General features: G+C 27.3%; 8 protein-coding genes and 2 non-coding genes across 10 annotated transcripts; 4 read left to right on the top strand and 6 right to left on the bottom strand.

The window, feature by feature from the left end:
* Positions 1-3017: 3017 nt before the first annotated feature.
* On the bottom strand, positions 3018-4381 carry T551_02609 (uncharacterized protein; the record flags this gene model as incomplete). Its single annotated transcript, XM_018374872.1, has 2 exons — positions 3018-4270; positions 4312-4381. 2 exons carry the CDS (start codon positions 4379-4381, stop codon positions 3018-3020), a joined length of 1323 nt encoding a protein of 440 aa, XP_018229094.1.
* Positions 4382-4939: 558 nt separating this feature from the next.
* T551_05034 lies at positions 4940-5029 on the bottom strand. Its single transcript has one exon. It is a non-coding gene; the product is annotated as a tRNA-Pro (tRNA).
* A 1157-nt stretch (positions 5030-6186) lies between these two features.
* T551_02608 (uncharacterized protein) lies at positions 6187-6851 on the bottom strand (the record flags this gene model as incomplete). The annotated part of the gene is made up of 2 exons (XM_018374871.1): positions 6187-6761; positions 6803-6851. The coding sequence occupies 2 exons, from the start codon at positions 6849-6851 to the stop codon at positions 6187-6189; spliced, it is 624 nt and encodes a 207-aa protein (XP_018229093.1).
* A 55-nt stretch (positions 6852-6906) lies between these two features.
* T551_02607 (GPI-anchor transamidase GPI18) lies at positions 6907-8219 on the top strand (the record flags this gene model as incomplete). Its single annotated transcript, XM_018374870.1, has 3 exons — positions 6907-7180; positions 7230-7779; positions 7823-8219. The coding sequence occupies 3 exons, from the start codon at positions 6907-6909 to the stop codon at positions 8217-8219; spliced, it is 1221 nt and encodes a 406-aa protein (XP_018229092.1).
* A 165-nt stretch (positions 8220-8384) lies between these two features.
* Positions 8385-9388, bottom strand: T551_02606 (uncharacterized protein; the record flags this gene model as incomplete). Its single annotated transcript, XM_018374869.1, has 4 exons — positions 8385-8669; positions 8709-8903; positions 8947-9243; positions 9284-9388. 4 exons carry the CDS (start codon positions 9386-9388, stop codon positions 8385-8387), a joined length of 882 nt encoding a protein of 293 aa, XP_018229091.1.
* A 115-nt stretch (positions 9389-9503) lies between these two features.
* Positions 9504-9955, bottom strand: T551_02605 (uncharacterized protein; the record flags this gene model as incomplete). The annotated part of the gene is made up of 2 exons (XM_018374868.1): positions 9504-9798; positions 9846-9955. 2 exons carry the CDS (start codon positions 9953-9955, stop codon positions 9504-9506), a joined length of 405 nt encoding a protein of 134 aa, XP_018229090.1.
* Positions 9956-10291: 336 nt separating this feature from the next.
* T551_02604 (uncharacterized protein) lies at positions 10292-12253 on the top strand (the record flags this gene model as incomplete). Its single annotated transcript, XM_018374867.1, has 4 exons — positions 10292-10348; positions 10398-10699; positions 10748-11574; positions 11625-12253. The coding sequence occupies 4 exons, from the start codon at positions 10292-10294 to the stop codon at positions 12251-12253; spliced, it is 1815 nt and encodes a 604-aa protein (XP_018229089.1).
* Positions 12254-12467: 214 nt separating this feature from the next.
* Positions 12468-13663, bottom strand: T551_02603 (ATPase GET3; the record flags this gene model as incomplete). The annotated part of the gene is made up of 6 exons (XM_018374866.1): positions 12468-12652; positions 12698-12784; positions 12826-13233; positions 13277-13319; positions 13364-13545; positions 13585-13663. The coding sequence occupies 6 exons, from the start codon at positions 13661-13663 to the stop codon at positions 12468-12470; spliced, it is 984 nt and encodes a 327-aa protein (XP_018229088.1).
* A 430-nt stretch (positions 13664-14093) lies between these two features.
* On the top strand, positions 14094-14190 carry T551_05033. Its single transcript has one exon. It is a non-coding gene; the product is annotated as a tRNA-Tyr (tRNA).
* A 601-nt stretch (positions 14191-14791) lies between these two features.
* On the top strand, positions 14792-16536 carry T551_02602 (snoRNA-binding rRNA-processing protein UTP15; the record flags this gene model as incomplete). Its single annotated transcript, XM_018374865.1, has 5 exons — positions 14792-14878; positions 14919-15734; positions 15782-16117; positions 16161-16341; positions 16382-16536. 5 exons carry the CDS (start codon positions 14792-14794, stop codon positions 16534-16536), a joined length of 1575 nt encoding a protein of 524 aa, XP_018229087.1.
* Positions 16537-16852: the final 316 nt, after the last annotated feature.

Genomic DNA, 16852 nt, shown 5'->3' with positions numbered 1-16852 from the left:
TTCCTAATTAGTTACAATATTTTTATAAAAATATAAAAAAATTTGATTTTTTACAAAAGCTATAGTATGAAAAATATAGTATTAAATATAATTTAAACTGTATTTTATTTCAAATAATAGTATCATTTTTATGTATTTTATGTGTTTTTTATATTCTTTAATTTCAATTATTCTATTTTTCGTTTATCGTTTTAGCAAAATTGTTAATTTAATTTATCTTTAAATTCTTATAAATAGTTATATTTATAGAGAATTACTCTTTTATTTTTGTTTATTCTTTAGATTTGTTGTTTTATATTGCATTATTTCATTTTATCTTAAATATGATATTAAAAGAATTACTAAAAGTGAAAAAATTGTAATCTCTTACGAGTATGAGGGTGTCCAATATATACTTTTTAATTGCGTCTGAGTAAGCCCCGCAATAATATAGGGTAACTGTGGAGTAAATAAATTTATTAGTGGATTATAAAAGTAGCGATAAATAACTGATAAAGAAACCATGAATTATAGAGAAATCTATTGTAAATCAATGAAAAGATACTACTCTTTATTTTATTTTCTAGTCTTTTCTGCTATTCTGCTTGCTTGTTTCTTTTAAATATACGTACCCTTTTTTATCCTTTTTCATCCATTCATCTTTTTAGATCATAACTGAAATAACTGCTACTATTACTACTTCTTTTGTTGGATTTCATTCATCCATTTCCAATTTTCTATTTTGCTTCATATCATTTGATTATCCTCTTATATGTATATCTTGCGTAGATTTAGAGCCTTGTTAACATTACAGTTAATGTAATTGCATATTTATTGCAAAAATGTTGATACATATTGATCTATATGTAACTCATGTGTTTGTTGTGTAAATTGTCGTGCATTTTCCCTTCTCCTTTCGTATTTCTTGCTTTATCTATCTTTATTATTGTCGTTTTTCTTTGTTAGTATTTTCTTAAGGATTTATTTCTAACAACTTCAGTATTATGCATAGATAGTTCAATATTTTGCACATTTTTTAGCTAAATATTCTTTTTTGAAGCCAATTTTCTTTTGTAAATGTTATTTCTTTTAAAATGCAGAGAAGAATAAAATAATTATTCCTTTTAGGCAATTTCTATTTTTTATTCAAATATATAGCACAGTTTTTTAAAAAACTAAATAGTATTTATGTAATTTTAAAACATGTTTCAGTTTATTGGAATTTAAAATAAAGGTTGCTTTGTTTGGTTATATTACATAATTATTATATAGTTCCAAAAACTTATATTATATTTTCTTAAGTCTTATATTTTGTTTGTAATTTTAGATTTTTCTAAAAAATGTATAGTTTAAAACACACTATATTTTATTCAACCAAATATTGTTTTTGAATATACCATATAGTTATTTTTAGTAAATATATAAAACGAATAGTTCATTGTATTTACTCTTTGATTATTTGCACTTTTTTACTAATTTTTAGTATTTCTAGGTTTGTTTTAAATGATATTAGAAAATAAAACAAACAATATAAATCACTTTGTGGTAATTATTAGTTAATGTACTAAGTTTTTAGTATAATATATTATTTCTAAATCTCTTATTATTTTTTTGAAATTTTTTGAATTATTTTTTTCCAAATAAAATTAATTCCAGTTATTGCTTTTATTACTTGTTTTTTATAATTTGTTTAGGTGTTAATGGTTTTTATTTATCTTTTAATTAAACGTATTTTCGATATCTTTTTTTGCAAAGTAATGCTCTTTTATATTCAAATGTCTAATACCACATGTTCTTATTCTTTTATTATTATGTTAATATTTTATAGATTTTTTAAATTTTTTAGGCTTGAGAGTATGATTATAATTTAGTATATAAAAGTAATATTTTTAGGAAAATTGTTGAGCTTTATTTAAAAGAAATATATTTTGTATAATTAATTTATCGTTTAGCTTTTAGAAAATTATCTTTAGTTTAAATTTGTATTTATTTTGATTTCTTAAATTTTCTAAAGTATTTTTAAATTATTTTGATTAGATTTCTATAATATTTATTTTTTAAAATAATTTAGTTTTTTAGTATTGTTTTTTTATATTTTCTTGGATTTCAGGTTTATCTTAGATTTCGAACTATCCTTTTATATTTTCTGGAAGCGTTTTTTGCTTTTTTAATATTTTTATTTTTTAAATCCTTTATTAGAATTAAAGTTTTGTTTTATGATTATATTTTTATTATTTTCTTTAATTTCTGATTTTGTAGTTAATTTAAAATTTTAAATAACCTTTTAATTATTTTTTTGTAATCTGAAGAAAAATTTTAATACTATATTTTTTAAGGCATGTTTTTGTTATAAATTGTGTTTAAAAGTGTTAAGTATATCTTTTTTTAGCTATTTAATAATTTTTAAAATATAAAAAATAGAAAGCTTATGCATATATTAAAAATGAAATTTAGATGTTTTTTTATTTAATTATAATAGTCTATAAAATTTTTGAAAAGATAAAAAAAGATGATTTTTTAGTATTTGATTGAGGATATTTTATTATTAGATTAAAATGATTTTAACTTTGATTTTATATACGTTTCTGAAAATGATGCTCATTAATTTTTTAAAAGCTGTAAATACTAGAAAATATTTTTTTAGAAGAAACTATTTAAAAAGAATAATTTTTAAAAAAAAATTATAAAAATAAATTTGATTTTAAAAAATGCATTAAATTTTTTAAAATAATTAAATGAGTATATTTTTTTGAAATTATTTTTATATTTTTATATTTTGGTTAATGTAAAAATAAAAAATTTATTGTAAAATCCATAATTTGTTACTAAATCAGATGGGTAGAAAACTATAGTCTATTGATTTAATCTATTATTAGAAATTATTATAAGTTAATAATTCCACGAATTCATTGTTAATTATTTTTATACAAATTTATTACTTTTATAGATTATATTTTTATAAATGAGAATTATTTTTAGAAACACTAATATTAAGATTTATTATAGCAAAATATATACAAACAAATGCTTTTCATATCTTAAACAATTATCCAAACACCTGCTGTTATCCCCATGATAAGACAAATGATTCCTACTCTGTGAAATCCTCCAACTCGAAGCCCATAACCTTTATCCTCTACTTCAGAATCATCTGTATTAGTAGGTTCTGATGTTACTGTTACAATTTCTGTATATGAACAACCCGAATCGTCTGTAGTTGGTTCATCCTCTGAAGGTACAGTTGTTGGTTGAGGTTCTGGCTCTGGCTCTGGCTCTGGCTCTGGCTCTGGCTCTGGCTCTGGCTCTGGCTCTGGCTCTGGCTCTGGCTCTGGCTCTGGCTCTGGCTCTGGCTCTGGTTCTGGTTCTGGTTCTGGTTCTGGTTCTGGTTCTGGTTCTGGTTCTGGTTTCGGTTCTGGTTCTGGTTCCTCTGTTTCCTCTACTTCCTCTGTTTCCTCTACTTCCTCTGTTCCCTCTGTTTCCTCTGTTTCCTCTGGCACCTCTGGTGTCTCTGGCTCATCAGGTTCTGGTTCGTCAGGCTCAGGTTCAGGCTCCGTTGTAGCAGGTAGAGTATCTGTACAACACACTTCTGCCACTGTTTCTGTTATTACATAAGTTGATGTTTCAGGTGCCACTTCTGTTGTTACAGTTGTTGATATAATAAGTACAGTATGAGTTACAACAAATGCATCTCCCGTAGGAACATGATCTTTACACTTATCCCTTACAGTATTACATGAATTTTTTAGAGTATCATTACAACTTTCCTCTAGATCCTTACATTTTGAAAGTTCAGTACGACAAATATCTTTTGTGAAATTTTTAATTGCAAGTTGTTCATTTTTAACACTAATACATAATTTATCTAAATGTTTTAATACCTTATCGCACAGATCTTTATTTGAAAGCAATGAATCCAGTTTAGCTACTTCTTCATTCCTATTTTTAAAAGTTGCAAGAATAGATCGATAAGCTTCTACTGTTTGCAGACATTTATCTGTATTATGGTAACTCATAAGATAATTTTCTAGTATATTTTTTAACACTGTATCTTGTTTCTTCGTATTATCGTATCCCTCCGTCTTTGAAGAGCTATCATCCGAAAAATCATATCTTTTCCAGTAGATTTTATTATCTAAAACAAGACTGACTTTATCCAATATCTCATTAAGTTCTTTCGTAAGTTTATTAACCGAGTTCACTCCATTTTCCGGATCATCATATGCATAGTCCATAAGAACACGATCATGATTTAGTTGAGTCTTTTTGAGAGTAGAAAATTTATCTTGGTGTTCTAAAAAAAAGTTAAAAAATAAAAAGAAAAGATAAAATTACTTGGTGTGACAATCCCCTTTGATAAAACACATGCTGTTCCAATAAAAACTAAAAATACAGAAGTTTTCATCGGTAACAGTATGAAAGAAAAAGAGTTGTTATTTTTTATGAAATTCGTTAATTTTTCAGAAAAAGTTCAACGAAAAAAATAAAGTCACGTGAAATAAAATAATATTAAATAATAAATTATTGTTATTATTTCTTTATTGAGTATTTTGATCATCTTAATTGAATTGTTTGGATTTTTATATAAATTCTAAAGAATTTTAAGATAAAATTTATATTTAAAAATAGTTTTCTAAAAAGTTTTGAATGGTATTATTTTATTTTAAATTATTATATTTTAATATTGTTGTAATAATGTTTATATTTAATTTTCTATATTTTTTAAAGTTGGTTTTTTTTTTTTGTGAAGGTTTACATATAAAAATTGTTAAAAAATTATAGATTTGAGGTTAAGTTTAATTTTAACTTAGTTTTTAATAGGAATTATTTGTTTTAAATATAAATCTTTAAAAAAATATTAATACTTATCTTTAAACTGTTTGTTTTGAAACATATTTATTTATACTTTCTTAAACTTTTTTTAAAATTTTGATATAGCAAAATATTCTTGATTTGATAAAAAGGGCTTGGCCGGGATTTGAACCCGGGACCTCGCGCAAACATGCTTAGGCTATAACCCTAAGCGCGAATCATACCACTAGACCACCAAGCCACAAGGGCCTTAAAATCCCTTTTATTATAAAATATTTGTGTTCAACTAGAATCTGAAGATTAAAGTTTATAATTTTTTGACATAATATTAATACCACATCTTTTAATTAAATAAAATAAGTTAAATTACGATTTAAATTTTTTATCCAATACAAAATTAGGTTGAATTGGAAAATAATTTTAAAACTTTTTAAAATTTGTAAAGTAATTAAAAAATTATAATTAAATAAATAAAAAATACATTCATATTTTTTATAAAATGAGTTATTTTTAGTTTATATTTTTCTGTTTTTATGAGTTTTTAGAATATTTAAACGAAAATTGTTTAGTTCATAAAATATCAAATAATTAAAAATTAATCTATTTTATATAAAAATTATAAATATATGTAATTTTAAATTTTTTAAAAATAAATTATTAACTTTTTAGCTGTGTTTTACAATATATAAATAAATATAATAAAAAGTAAATATTGTAAAATAAAATTGTTTTTAAGAGTAAATTATAGATTTTAGTTAATATCCTTTTAATTAAATCTTATTATTGTAAGTTATGTTCGTAAGAATATATTTTTTAATTAATATTATAAATTTTTTGAATAAAATATTTAATAATTTTTTTAAGTAGTATATAAAAATTTAATAGAATTTATAAAATTATTAGTTTTTTTACTATATCTTTAAAATATTAAAAAATAAGACTTTTAGTTATTAAAATTGTTATATATATACTTTTTTTATTATATATATTTTTAAACATATTAGAAATTATAAATAAATTTGAATTTTATGTTTATTAATATTTATAAATAAATATCATTTTAATATTCTTGAAAAAAACTTATTTAATTTTTTTAATCTATTATATTTAAAATAATTATTTCTCAAGTTTAATAATTTAAAATAATATAATCAAATAATTTCAATAAAAAATTTGGATTAAGCAATTAAAACGATTTTTAAATTAAAATTTTTTATGAATTTCAATATAAAGCATGTTATAAAAATAGTATTATTTAAATATAGTTTTGTAAATATATAAATATGTAAATTTTTTGAAAAATTTATTAATTTTTTAATTTATAGATTCACAAACTTAAAAATTGATTTAAGAATACATATGTATTTATTTTATTTATTTTCATATATACATATTTATCTATAATTTATTTTGGTGATTTTGAATTTCTTTTTCTAAAAGAAGATTTGCAACTTCCACATCAAATATACGTCTAATAAAATGATAAAATTCATTTTCTAATCTCTGCAATTCAAGACCTATACCTTCTGTTTGAAATCTTTTTCTTTCTTTGTTTAATATAGATATTTCATCTTGCAAAGTCAAAAGATATGTTTCTAATTGTCGCAAATAATGTTCAAGTTGTTCAAGATATAATAACCAAGATTTTTTTCCAAATTCATGTAAAAGATGAAGATTTTCAATTCTTCCTTTTAAAAATTCAAATGAAATTAAGCTTCTATTTATTGCATGAATCCACGATTCTTTGTTTGATGTTGTAGGTTCTTTAAATGATGTATAACGTGATAAATCAATAGCATCAAGTTTACGGCCATTTTTTATACGTTCTAACTCTAACTTAATCAATTCAGATGAAGGATTCCATTCCGTATATTTGTGAACTAATGGATGAAGAGGTTGATCATTTGGAATTTCTTTAGCAATAAGCATATCTACTTTGGTTTTTTCTTTTTTAGATAAATTTCCATCATGATCTATATAACTTATTTAGAATTCATATAGATTTATACAAAACTTGTAAATTTCTTACATGGTAAAGAATCATGAAAAGATAATTTTATCATTTTTTTTAAAAATAAATTATTGGATATCGCTTAAAATATTTTAAATCTTGAAAGTATGCAATTAATAGATTTATTGATTTTAACAATAAGTTTTTTAGTATATAAAGTAATTTTTATCCTCATACCTGTTTTATCGTCTTTTTTAAATGTTTATGATACGTCAACTTTACTTATTTTAGAAAAACCAAAGAATATTTTACAAAAAATTATAGTATCATTGGTACGTTGGGATAGTGTATATTTTATAATTTTAGCTCGCCGTGGACGGCTTTTTGAACAAGAATGGGCTTTTGGTCCTGTATTTCCTCATACTGTACGTTTATTTACAGGTTTACACTTTAATAAACTATATTTCTATATTTTCTTACATAAATATAGATCATATTTTTTTAAGTAAATCTCTTTATAATTATGCTTTTCTTTCAATTGTTATTTCTCATTTATTTCATCTTTTTTCCATTTTCTCTCTTTATTACCTTACTTTTAAAATCTATCAGTCTCGAAATATGGCAATAATTACATCATTTCTTTATCTTGTATCTCCATCTGGAATATTTCTATCGGCTGGATATACAGAAAGCTTTTTTTCATTTTTTATATTTACTGGCTTTATTTTTTTTGAAAAAGATTATAATTTTTTAGCATCATTAGCATGGTGCGTAGCATCAACAATCAGAAGCAATGGTCTTCTTTGGTCTATTTTTTTCTTGCACTCAGCATTTATATGGGTATGCCGTTTTTTTAAATACCCTGGGTTTATATTATTTTTTAGAATAATAAAATTTGGGATTTGTAGTTTAATAGTTGGCATTGGTTTTTTTTGGATTCAATACCGTGCTTATGTTGAATTTTGTCACCCAGAAAAAAAACGTAGTTGGTGTTTTGAAAGTTTTCCTTTAATATACTCATTTGTTCAAAGCTATTACTGGTAAATTCTTTATTTTATTATAGAGAATATTTTAATATAATAGGAATGTCGGGTTTTTCAAATATTTTACACTACCACAAATTCCAAACTTTATATTGGTATCACCTGCTATATATATTTCTATGAAATCAGTAATATATTATTTTTTTAAAAATAAAGATCAATTTAAAAAAACTTCTCAGAAATTAAATTCTTATTATATTATACAGCTATTAATGACTATAATATGCATATTTACTACGCATATTCAAATATTTACTAGAATGATTTCTTGTTTACCAGGTATATACTGGTGGTTAGCTAATTGTTTGTTAAATGATTGGTTAAATTTTAATAAAACTTTAAATGAAAAAAAAGAATCATTATATTGGACGCGAATCTGGATTTTATATGGAATGGTTCAAGCTGTTTTATTTGGTGCATTTCTACCTCCAGCATAAATTAAAAAGTTAATAATGTTAAATATACAAAGTTTAATATTAAAAAAATTAATATTATAATATTACTGAAATAATAAATAATATTAAAAAATAATTATTATTTGTGTTTTTATAAAAAATTTATATTAAAACATATACATATTGATAATATTTCTAAATTTCTAATCAAAGACAACATGGTTCTTCATCATTGGCCATACCTCGGCCTAAATACCAACCTTCATCAATTAGTTGTTGTTCTATTTTATCCCAATATTCAACTTTGGTTTGCGATTTGCAATCTAAATCTAGTATTTTAATATCAAAAATTTCTTCATGAAGAAAAGTAATATATATAGTACAATCAAAAAAAACCATACTTAATGTTCTGGGAGAACTACTTTGCAAGTATTTTAGATGATTAATTAGCTGAGATCGCTGAAGATATGTGCTTAAATTTATTTCTATATTCTAATTTTTAAGCCTTTTTAATAATATCGCATTTCTAACCTGATTATATATTTGATTTTTTATTAAAATAGCCTTTATAGATTTCTGAATTCTTGTTTGATTTTCCGATGCTAAATCTAAAGGACAATATCTTGTTCCATTTCCTGAAATATCTCCACGAAGCCTTCTAAGAGCACATGTTCTGCAAGATTTCCAACCAATAGGTGCTGAAACTGATTGAATTAACCATTTTGGCTAATATTTTAAGTATGAATTTAAAATATAAAATAAGACAAACTTTAAATTCGATGGTATGTTTAGGAAAACTTGATGATAAATCTTTCAATAAAAATGCATGATTTTCGCTAATGTCTAATAGTGTATTGCTAAACTTTTTTTTTCTTTCATATTTTTGTATAAGATCAATATTAAATTTTTTTAAAACTGCAATTTCCACCATAATAAGCTCAATAGATAAAATATAACGATCAAAAGGTTCGTAAAACAAGGGTATTATGATACTCTGTATAAATTTTAAATTTTCTAATGTAGAAATAGGATGTTGTGTTTTTTTTATTCTTAAAACTTTATTTATCTTTGAAAATTAATGATTCATAATATTTTTTCAAACTTACAAAAAAAGAATCACTTCCTTTGTATTTAAATATAACATTACGATTTCCTTCTGAAAAATATATCCAATCACTAGGATCAATTTTTGCTAGTTGATCAATATCCATAGATATAAAATTACAAAGATGGTCGACAAAATAAATATTAAATAAAATATAATATATAATTAAAATTTATATAATTAGAATTTTTTGGGCAAAATTACATACAATTATTATATAACTAACTTTCCAATCTTTTTTTTACAACTTTTTCATATTTATCAATATCAATATTTCCAGCATTCCAGAAAATAATTGCTCTTAAAATATAGCCTTCTATTATACGAAAATATCTTGAACAAGAAAAATCTTTCCATGACATATTAATAGATACTTGATCAATTATTCCTATAACAAAAACCCAGTCTCCAATATTAAATCGTAAATTAGAAATAAGAAGCGAAATATCAACTTCAATTGCACATGCTGAATGAAAAATAAGAATCCTTGCTGATGCTGGGTCATAATTTGAAATACTACAATAATTTAATCAAAAATCAAAACTAATATTTTTTAACTATACCATCCTAAAAGTCGTACTTTTTTTCCACAAAAAAAAGACGCATCTGAGTATATATCAGAAAGAAGAGCAATTGTGGAAGCAATAGGCCCATGGTAAACATCTTCCTGCATAACACGCAACTATAAAGGTGTCTATGAATATTAGCAAGCTCATCTACTCATAAAATAATTAAGACGTCGTTTATATCTTATTTAAAATAAATTCCATTTTGCCTTAGAAAATATATAAAACCTTAATATAATTAGTTAAACGCATTTTTTACAATTTTTACAATTTTAAATTGATTACAATCGATTCGTTAAACTTTCTCGATTTTTTTGATAAAAGTGTTCTAAATATAAAAAAGATATGACGATTTTAAAGCTTCATAAATATTTTATTTCATGATTTTGCTTTTTTATTTTTGGATATAAAAGCAAATATAAGTTTTTGAAGTAATAGGGAAAATGGCTATAAGCGCTTTCGAAGTTCAAAATGAAAGTGTACCAGATATTGTAACAAATGTTTATACTTATCTTAAATACACGATTTGTTCTAAAAAAGTTCGTTTAGAATCAGGATAATGCCGTTGTTCAATCCCGACCATTACGGAGTGTTCAAGCATATGCAAAACTAGAATTTAATGCATTTAGTTTTTATGTCCAGACATTACAGGTTATTATAGGACGTAAGGCAAGTAAATCGGACCAAGTAGATGTACATATTGGATCCACAAAGGCTATCTCTCGTCAGCATGCAAAATTATTTTATGATTTTACTTCTCAGCATTTTAAAATTTTTGTAATGGGTAAAAATGGAGCTTTTGTAGATGAACAATTTGTGGAATGTGGAAAAACTATTCCTCTTTATGACAAGTATTTTTATCTGTATATTACGTAATTCTTTTTATAATGGATATATAGGACAAAAATTCAAATTGGTAAAGTATTTTTTACATTTTTACTTCCAAATTCTACTGGAAAGGAAAATAATGAAAATAAAAAAAGTATTAATACAGATCAAATAAAGATTGAAAAATCTGAGTTTCCTGAGGGTAATTCTGAATCTTCAGTTAATGATTTAACTAAGTCGTCTTGCATAATATGCCCTGCTATAGAATTAGATCAAGAATTCGCCAAGGCTCATAAATTAGATATCTCATCAGAATCATTAAATGTTATGAATGACAAAATATCTGAGTTCGATAATGTTGATATTAATTTTCATAATGAACCTATATCTTTTCATGACAAGTCATGTAATATATCGACAAAAGAACATATTAAACCAGATTTATCTTATGCATCATTGATTGCACAAGCTATTTTGTCATCACCTACTAAAAAAATGACACTTTCTGATATTTATGAATGGATTACTCAGACATATAAATATTATAAATATGCTCAAAATGGTTGGCAAAATTCTATTCGACATAGCTTATCACTTAACAAAGTATTTAAGAAAATATTTAGGAAAGATGGTGAACCTGGGAAAGGTTCTTTTTGGACAATAAACTCTGAATATCAGGATCAGTTCAAAAGTGGTATTTATAAACGAAATCGGAAAAATATTATTTCTTTATCACCACAACATTTAATACCACAGTCTTCTTCCATAATTGATGACATTTCTTTAAAACCTCTAGGTGATTCTGTTCCAATTGCTATTATGCAAGATGGTCAATTGTCATTAAATCCTGAGTATTTTAATAGTGCGAATAACAACAATGACTTTAGTAAAGTACAAAGTAAGTAAAAATATGTATACTGAAAGCATTATATTTATATATAAAAATAGTTGTTCAAGCAATTGTTCTTTTACAGAAATATGTAATAACACAACTTGGACCTCATGCTAAAAATCCTCAGAATGCAGCAGCTATCGCAAATGCATTAATTGTTGCGTTGGATCAACAACTACAGAAACACAAATGCCATAAAGATTTTATTTCTACTACTTTCAAAAATCTAATTTCTTTACCTAGCATTATTGAAAAAGAGTCTACATCAAATGAATTTTCTAAAAACGAAAAACCTGCATTTAAACCACTCATGCCTTTAACATTTATGACACAAACGCCTCAAAATACAGATCTTTCTAAAACTGCATCTAATCTATCTATCAGTCAGTCATGCTCAATAAATGATGAACTAACGTCAAAACAATTATATCCTGTACAGATTCCACCGCCTCCTCCATATTATTCGAAACCGCAAACACCTAATGTTATAAATCATATATCATTGGATTCAACAGAAAAAAAAGAGCATATTCAAATTTCATCTTTAGAAAATTATTCAACGGATTCATCATTAAATTATAAACAAGGACGTAAACGGCCACATGAAAGCAGTGAAAAGGCTCTATGTTTTACAAATACAACAGATGCATTATTAGGGAATGATAATAAAAGCAAAAAAAATTAAATTAATAGTATAAAAATATTTATAACTTTCGTAAGATAAATTAGTTCAATAAATATCATTTGTATAAGAATTTTTTATACAAATAATTAAATTTACATTAACAATTAAACTTAAATCAATAATGTATACACCGAATTTACCACTTTTGAATATTGAACCTATGGACTATGAAATATTGAGTAATGTACATATATTTAAATATAGATTACAGGATTTAGGAAATGATTTGATACGGCTTAATAAGCATTTCTGAAAACTTTTTAAGAGCTTCAACACCTCTGACTTCTGTAGATACTTGAGGAAGTTTGATTATATGGAAATCCTCATAAAGCTCTACAATTTGATCCAGATATTTTTGCTGCATTCTGTGGCGTGAAAGGCATTGCTGACAGTCAGAACCTAATTTAATTTAAAAAAATTAAAAACTTCTCAGCAAAAGCTGACCTTTGACATTTAACAAAAGCTGGTTCACAACAATATTATGTGTATCAATCTCGTATGCTGTTAATTCTTGAATCATACGTTCCATTTCTATATTTTTAGACAATGCAAAGTCTTTTTCATTGTTTTACCATATAAACTTAGAAACTCACTTATACACACAGAAACAAATGTAGTAAGTTCTGCATCCTTAAACTGATTGTTCACTTCTGTAATCGTTGCTCTCATCTGATCAAGCTTCTTAAACATTTCATCCTGGTTAGTATTAAGCCCTATAATACTGCTCATCTGGCTAAACATAGGCCCAAATCGTGAACCAAGACCCGAAATCTTCGTAAGTGCTTTCTCAAGAACCGTAGGAAATGACAGGAAACGTAACGTATGCCCTGTAGGCGCCGTATCGAAAACACATACAGAATACTCCATCGACTTCACCTGTTTCATAATCTCCGCAAACCCCATTGCCTCATCCACCCCCGGAATAGAAAACGCCAGATCTTGCATCATCCCTGACATCGGTCCGTTTGTCTGTATCTCTGCTAAACCATCTAAGCTTCTCCCACTAGACTTTTCCATTCATACATTGCTCAATCATCTCCTGGATCGATGACGTCGGATCAATTTCCTAACTGTTTCATTTTCCCCCCAAAAAACACTCTAAAAACACACCATTGCAAAAAGATTCTCAAATCCATTCACTTTACATGCTTCTTTTCCAAATTTTTGTCCAAATGCATCTGACAAATTATGTGCCGGGTCCGTTGAGATCAAAAGAACCGATTCACGTACTCTTGATAACTGAATAGCAAGTGAACATGATGTTGTCGTTTTTCCTACGCCTCCTTTTCCCCCTACATCTCAGCAATCCTCTTTTTTTCCCTCTCACTCACCAACAAAGATCCATTTCAGCGACCGCTGCTCAATTATATTTTCTAACGTCGGTTCAAGTATTTCTTCCTCAAAACTCATCTATTTTTCTTCTTTCTTCTCTTTTTCTTCTTTTTTTCTTCTTATTTGTTCTTATTTATCCTTATTTCTACTTATTTTTCGCTTATTTTCGATTCTTCGATTTTCCGACTTTTGAGTTGCACTTCTATAGGGTTATATTGAGAGATCTTTGAGGGTTACAGTTACCGTACGATAACTGTATGTTCTCCGCCGATTTCAATAAACCCAAAAACAATGTTTTGCATAAACCCTATTTTTCCGACAATTGCTGTATCTGTTTTTTCCTTGTTTTCTTTTTTGCATTTCTCTGTTTTGCCTCTTTTTTCCCTGTTTTCTTGTGTTTTCTTGTATTTTTGCTTTCTTTGCTGTCTTTCTCTTCTTTTTCTCTGCTTTATCTTCTATATTTCATATATACCATATATAATTTACTTATTTCCGTGTTTTCTAGTTGCCGCTCTTGGTCTAGTTGGTTATGGCCCTCGGCTGTAAAGGAAGATCACTTTGCGGTGGCTACCGAGTGGTCCCCGGTTCGATTCCGGGAGAGCGGATGGGTTTTTGCAGTGCTTTTCTCGTTTCCATGACTACTCTTTTCGATCTCTGGCAGTTAAACTGTTTAATACTTCGTAAGCGGGTTAATATACTGAGGCGGTCTTAAGACCTAAATCTTAAGGCTAAGAAACTCTTAAGAGAAACTCTTAAAAGATTGACTCAAAGTTTGGTGCCAATTAGACATTTTAGCCTTACTTTAGGCTGATTCAGTCTAAGGTCTTAGTCTGTTTAGTCCATGTTAGTTTGTAAGCTGCTTAAGTTCAAGCTTGAGCTAAGTCTAGCTGTTATTTGAGGTCGTCTTGTGTTAATGTGCGGTGCTTAGCTACCTGTACTATCTATGTCCTTAGTATGTGTGTTCTTATACTGTGTATACTTGTGCTCGACCAAGGCAGTCTGCTATTATATATAAGACTATAAGACAAGCGTTTCTAATTCTAAGGTTAAGCCTAGCTAAGTACAGTCTGCCTTTACTAAGCCTTAAGTTAACTTAAGGTTAAGTTAAGGTTGGTTTACTTAGAGTGAGGGTTAAGCTAATTTTAACCTAAGATTAATCAAAGTTAAATTTAAGGTTAAGCCGGCTCTGTAACAGACAGTCTGCCAATGGAGGCACCACGACTTGCACTAGCAAAACTACCAAGTGGGCCTGCGCCTATTACAGCAGAACAACGCTATTGGCGTGGATTCAAGGTAGACAAAGAGTAGTACAAAGCAGTGCTGACGGGAACAGTCGTACATAACACACAAGGAAATTGCGTCTGTTTCACATATCCACTTTTGTGCCAAAGACCCCCACGACTTTGCAGTAACAAGCTCAGCACGCGTCCAAATATATTCTTCACAGACATGTAGAGTTAAAAAGAGCATTGCTCGGTTTAAAGACACTGCATATTGTGGTGAAATTCGTCAAGACGGAAGAATATTGATTGCAGGAGACGCAGGAGGAACTGTTCAGCTGTTTGATACAGCAACACGGTCGATTCTAAAGAGCCTTTACTCACATAAACTTGCAGTACATGTAACAAAGTTCTCGCCTTGCAGACAAACAGTGTTTCTCTCGGGATCAGATGATAAGACAATCCGAATATGGGATTTAACAGAGTGTATAGAAACATGTGTATTAGAAGGAAATGAAGATTATATAAGAGCAGCGGAATTCCTATATACATCAGATGTGGTTCTAAGTGGAGGATATGACGGGACAGTTCGTCTATGGGATACACGAATTGGAGGAGATAAAAGAGAAATAAAAAGGTTTCAACATGGAGACAGTGTGGACGCAGTTGTCTCACTTAAAGAGGGATCAATTATTTTAAGTGCAGGAGGGCCGGTAATTAAAATATGGGATGTAGTAGGAGGAAGAGAACGAGCACTTAAAATAATACAGAAGCATCAAAAGAACGTAATGTGTCTTATAAGAAATAAAGAGGGCTCAAGAGTTCTTAGTGGAGGACTGGATAGACATGTAAAGATATATGACGTCAAAGATTGGAAAACAGTGCACAGTATAAAGTATGCAGGAGCAGTGGTATCACTAGGAATATCGGTATTAAATGGAATGTTTATTGTAAGAGAGTCTAAAGTGTGATTTAGCCGGATAATAAGCATCTTGCAGTGGGGATGGTATCAGGAGTACTTTCTATTCGGTCAAGAGAGACAGGGAAAAGGGTGCCGGAGAGGACAGAGAGGATAGGAGAGAGAAAAGGGAGGGAAAAAGTTGATAAAGCGGAAGGGATTGAAGAAATAGATCTATTTGGGGTGCTAGATGGGACGGGAAGTGTTTTGTATAGAGAGAGGGGAGATAAAAAGGAAAAAAAAGGTGGAGAGATGTTAGTAATAGAAGAGGAAAAAAGAAAAAAACTTCGGGAATATGATAAGGCATTGAAGTCGTTTCGGTATGGAGATGCACTGGACATGGTGGTGGAAAAAGTAAGTATAGAGGAGAGAAGGTGTTTTTGTTGATGTAAAGTAGGAAAAAGCGGCTATAGTTATATATACGATGATTAATGAATTGAAGCATCGACAGGGATTGCGGCAGGCGCTGGAGAATCGGGATGATATATCGTTGGAGCCGATTTTGCGGTGGCTTATTCGTTATTTGGGGAATCCTCGTTATGTGTTTACGATTATTGATGTTTTTATGATGATTATTGGTATTTTAGAGAGAGGTTGACTGGAAACTGACGTTTATAGATTTATATGGAGCAGCGCTAGGACATTCGGTTCTGATTCAAAATCTTTTAATGCGTTTATCAAAACGAGTTTCTCAGGAAATCGAGTACTGTAAAGAGGCATATTCATGTAGCGGAATGCTTGAGATGCTTTTTCGGGAAAACCAAGGGATATGAATTTATGTTAATTATTTATTAAAAAGATAAATAATGCGATATATCCAAATTAGTATATGTGTATACAAGAGATGTTTATGCAGATTTGAAAATCGGATAGATTAAGTTTCTATTTTCGAAAAGAATTATCGGATTATGTATGACAAACGCTATATAGGGAAGGAGATGGTTAAAAGAAACGTTTGATTATTTTTTTGGATAGATATGCTTAAAAAAGAAAAATTGGGTTGAAAAATTAGTATAAATTAGATGTAGAGAATCATTTTATTTACAAAAACAAAATATTGGACAAAATTAAGCAATATAAATTTTGAAG

This window comes from Pneumocystis jirovecii, assembly GCF_001477535.1.
Source record: "Pneumocystis jirovecii RU7 chromosome Unknown supercont1.11, whole genome shotgun sequence".
NCBI lineage: Eukaryota > Fungi > Ascomycota > Pneumocystomycetes > Pneumocystales > Pneumocystaceae > Pneumocystis > Pneumocystis jirovecii.
This window is presented reverse-complemented; position numbering and strand designations above follow the sequence as displayed.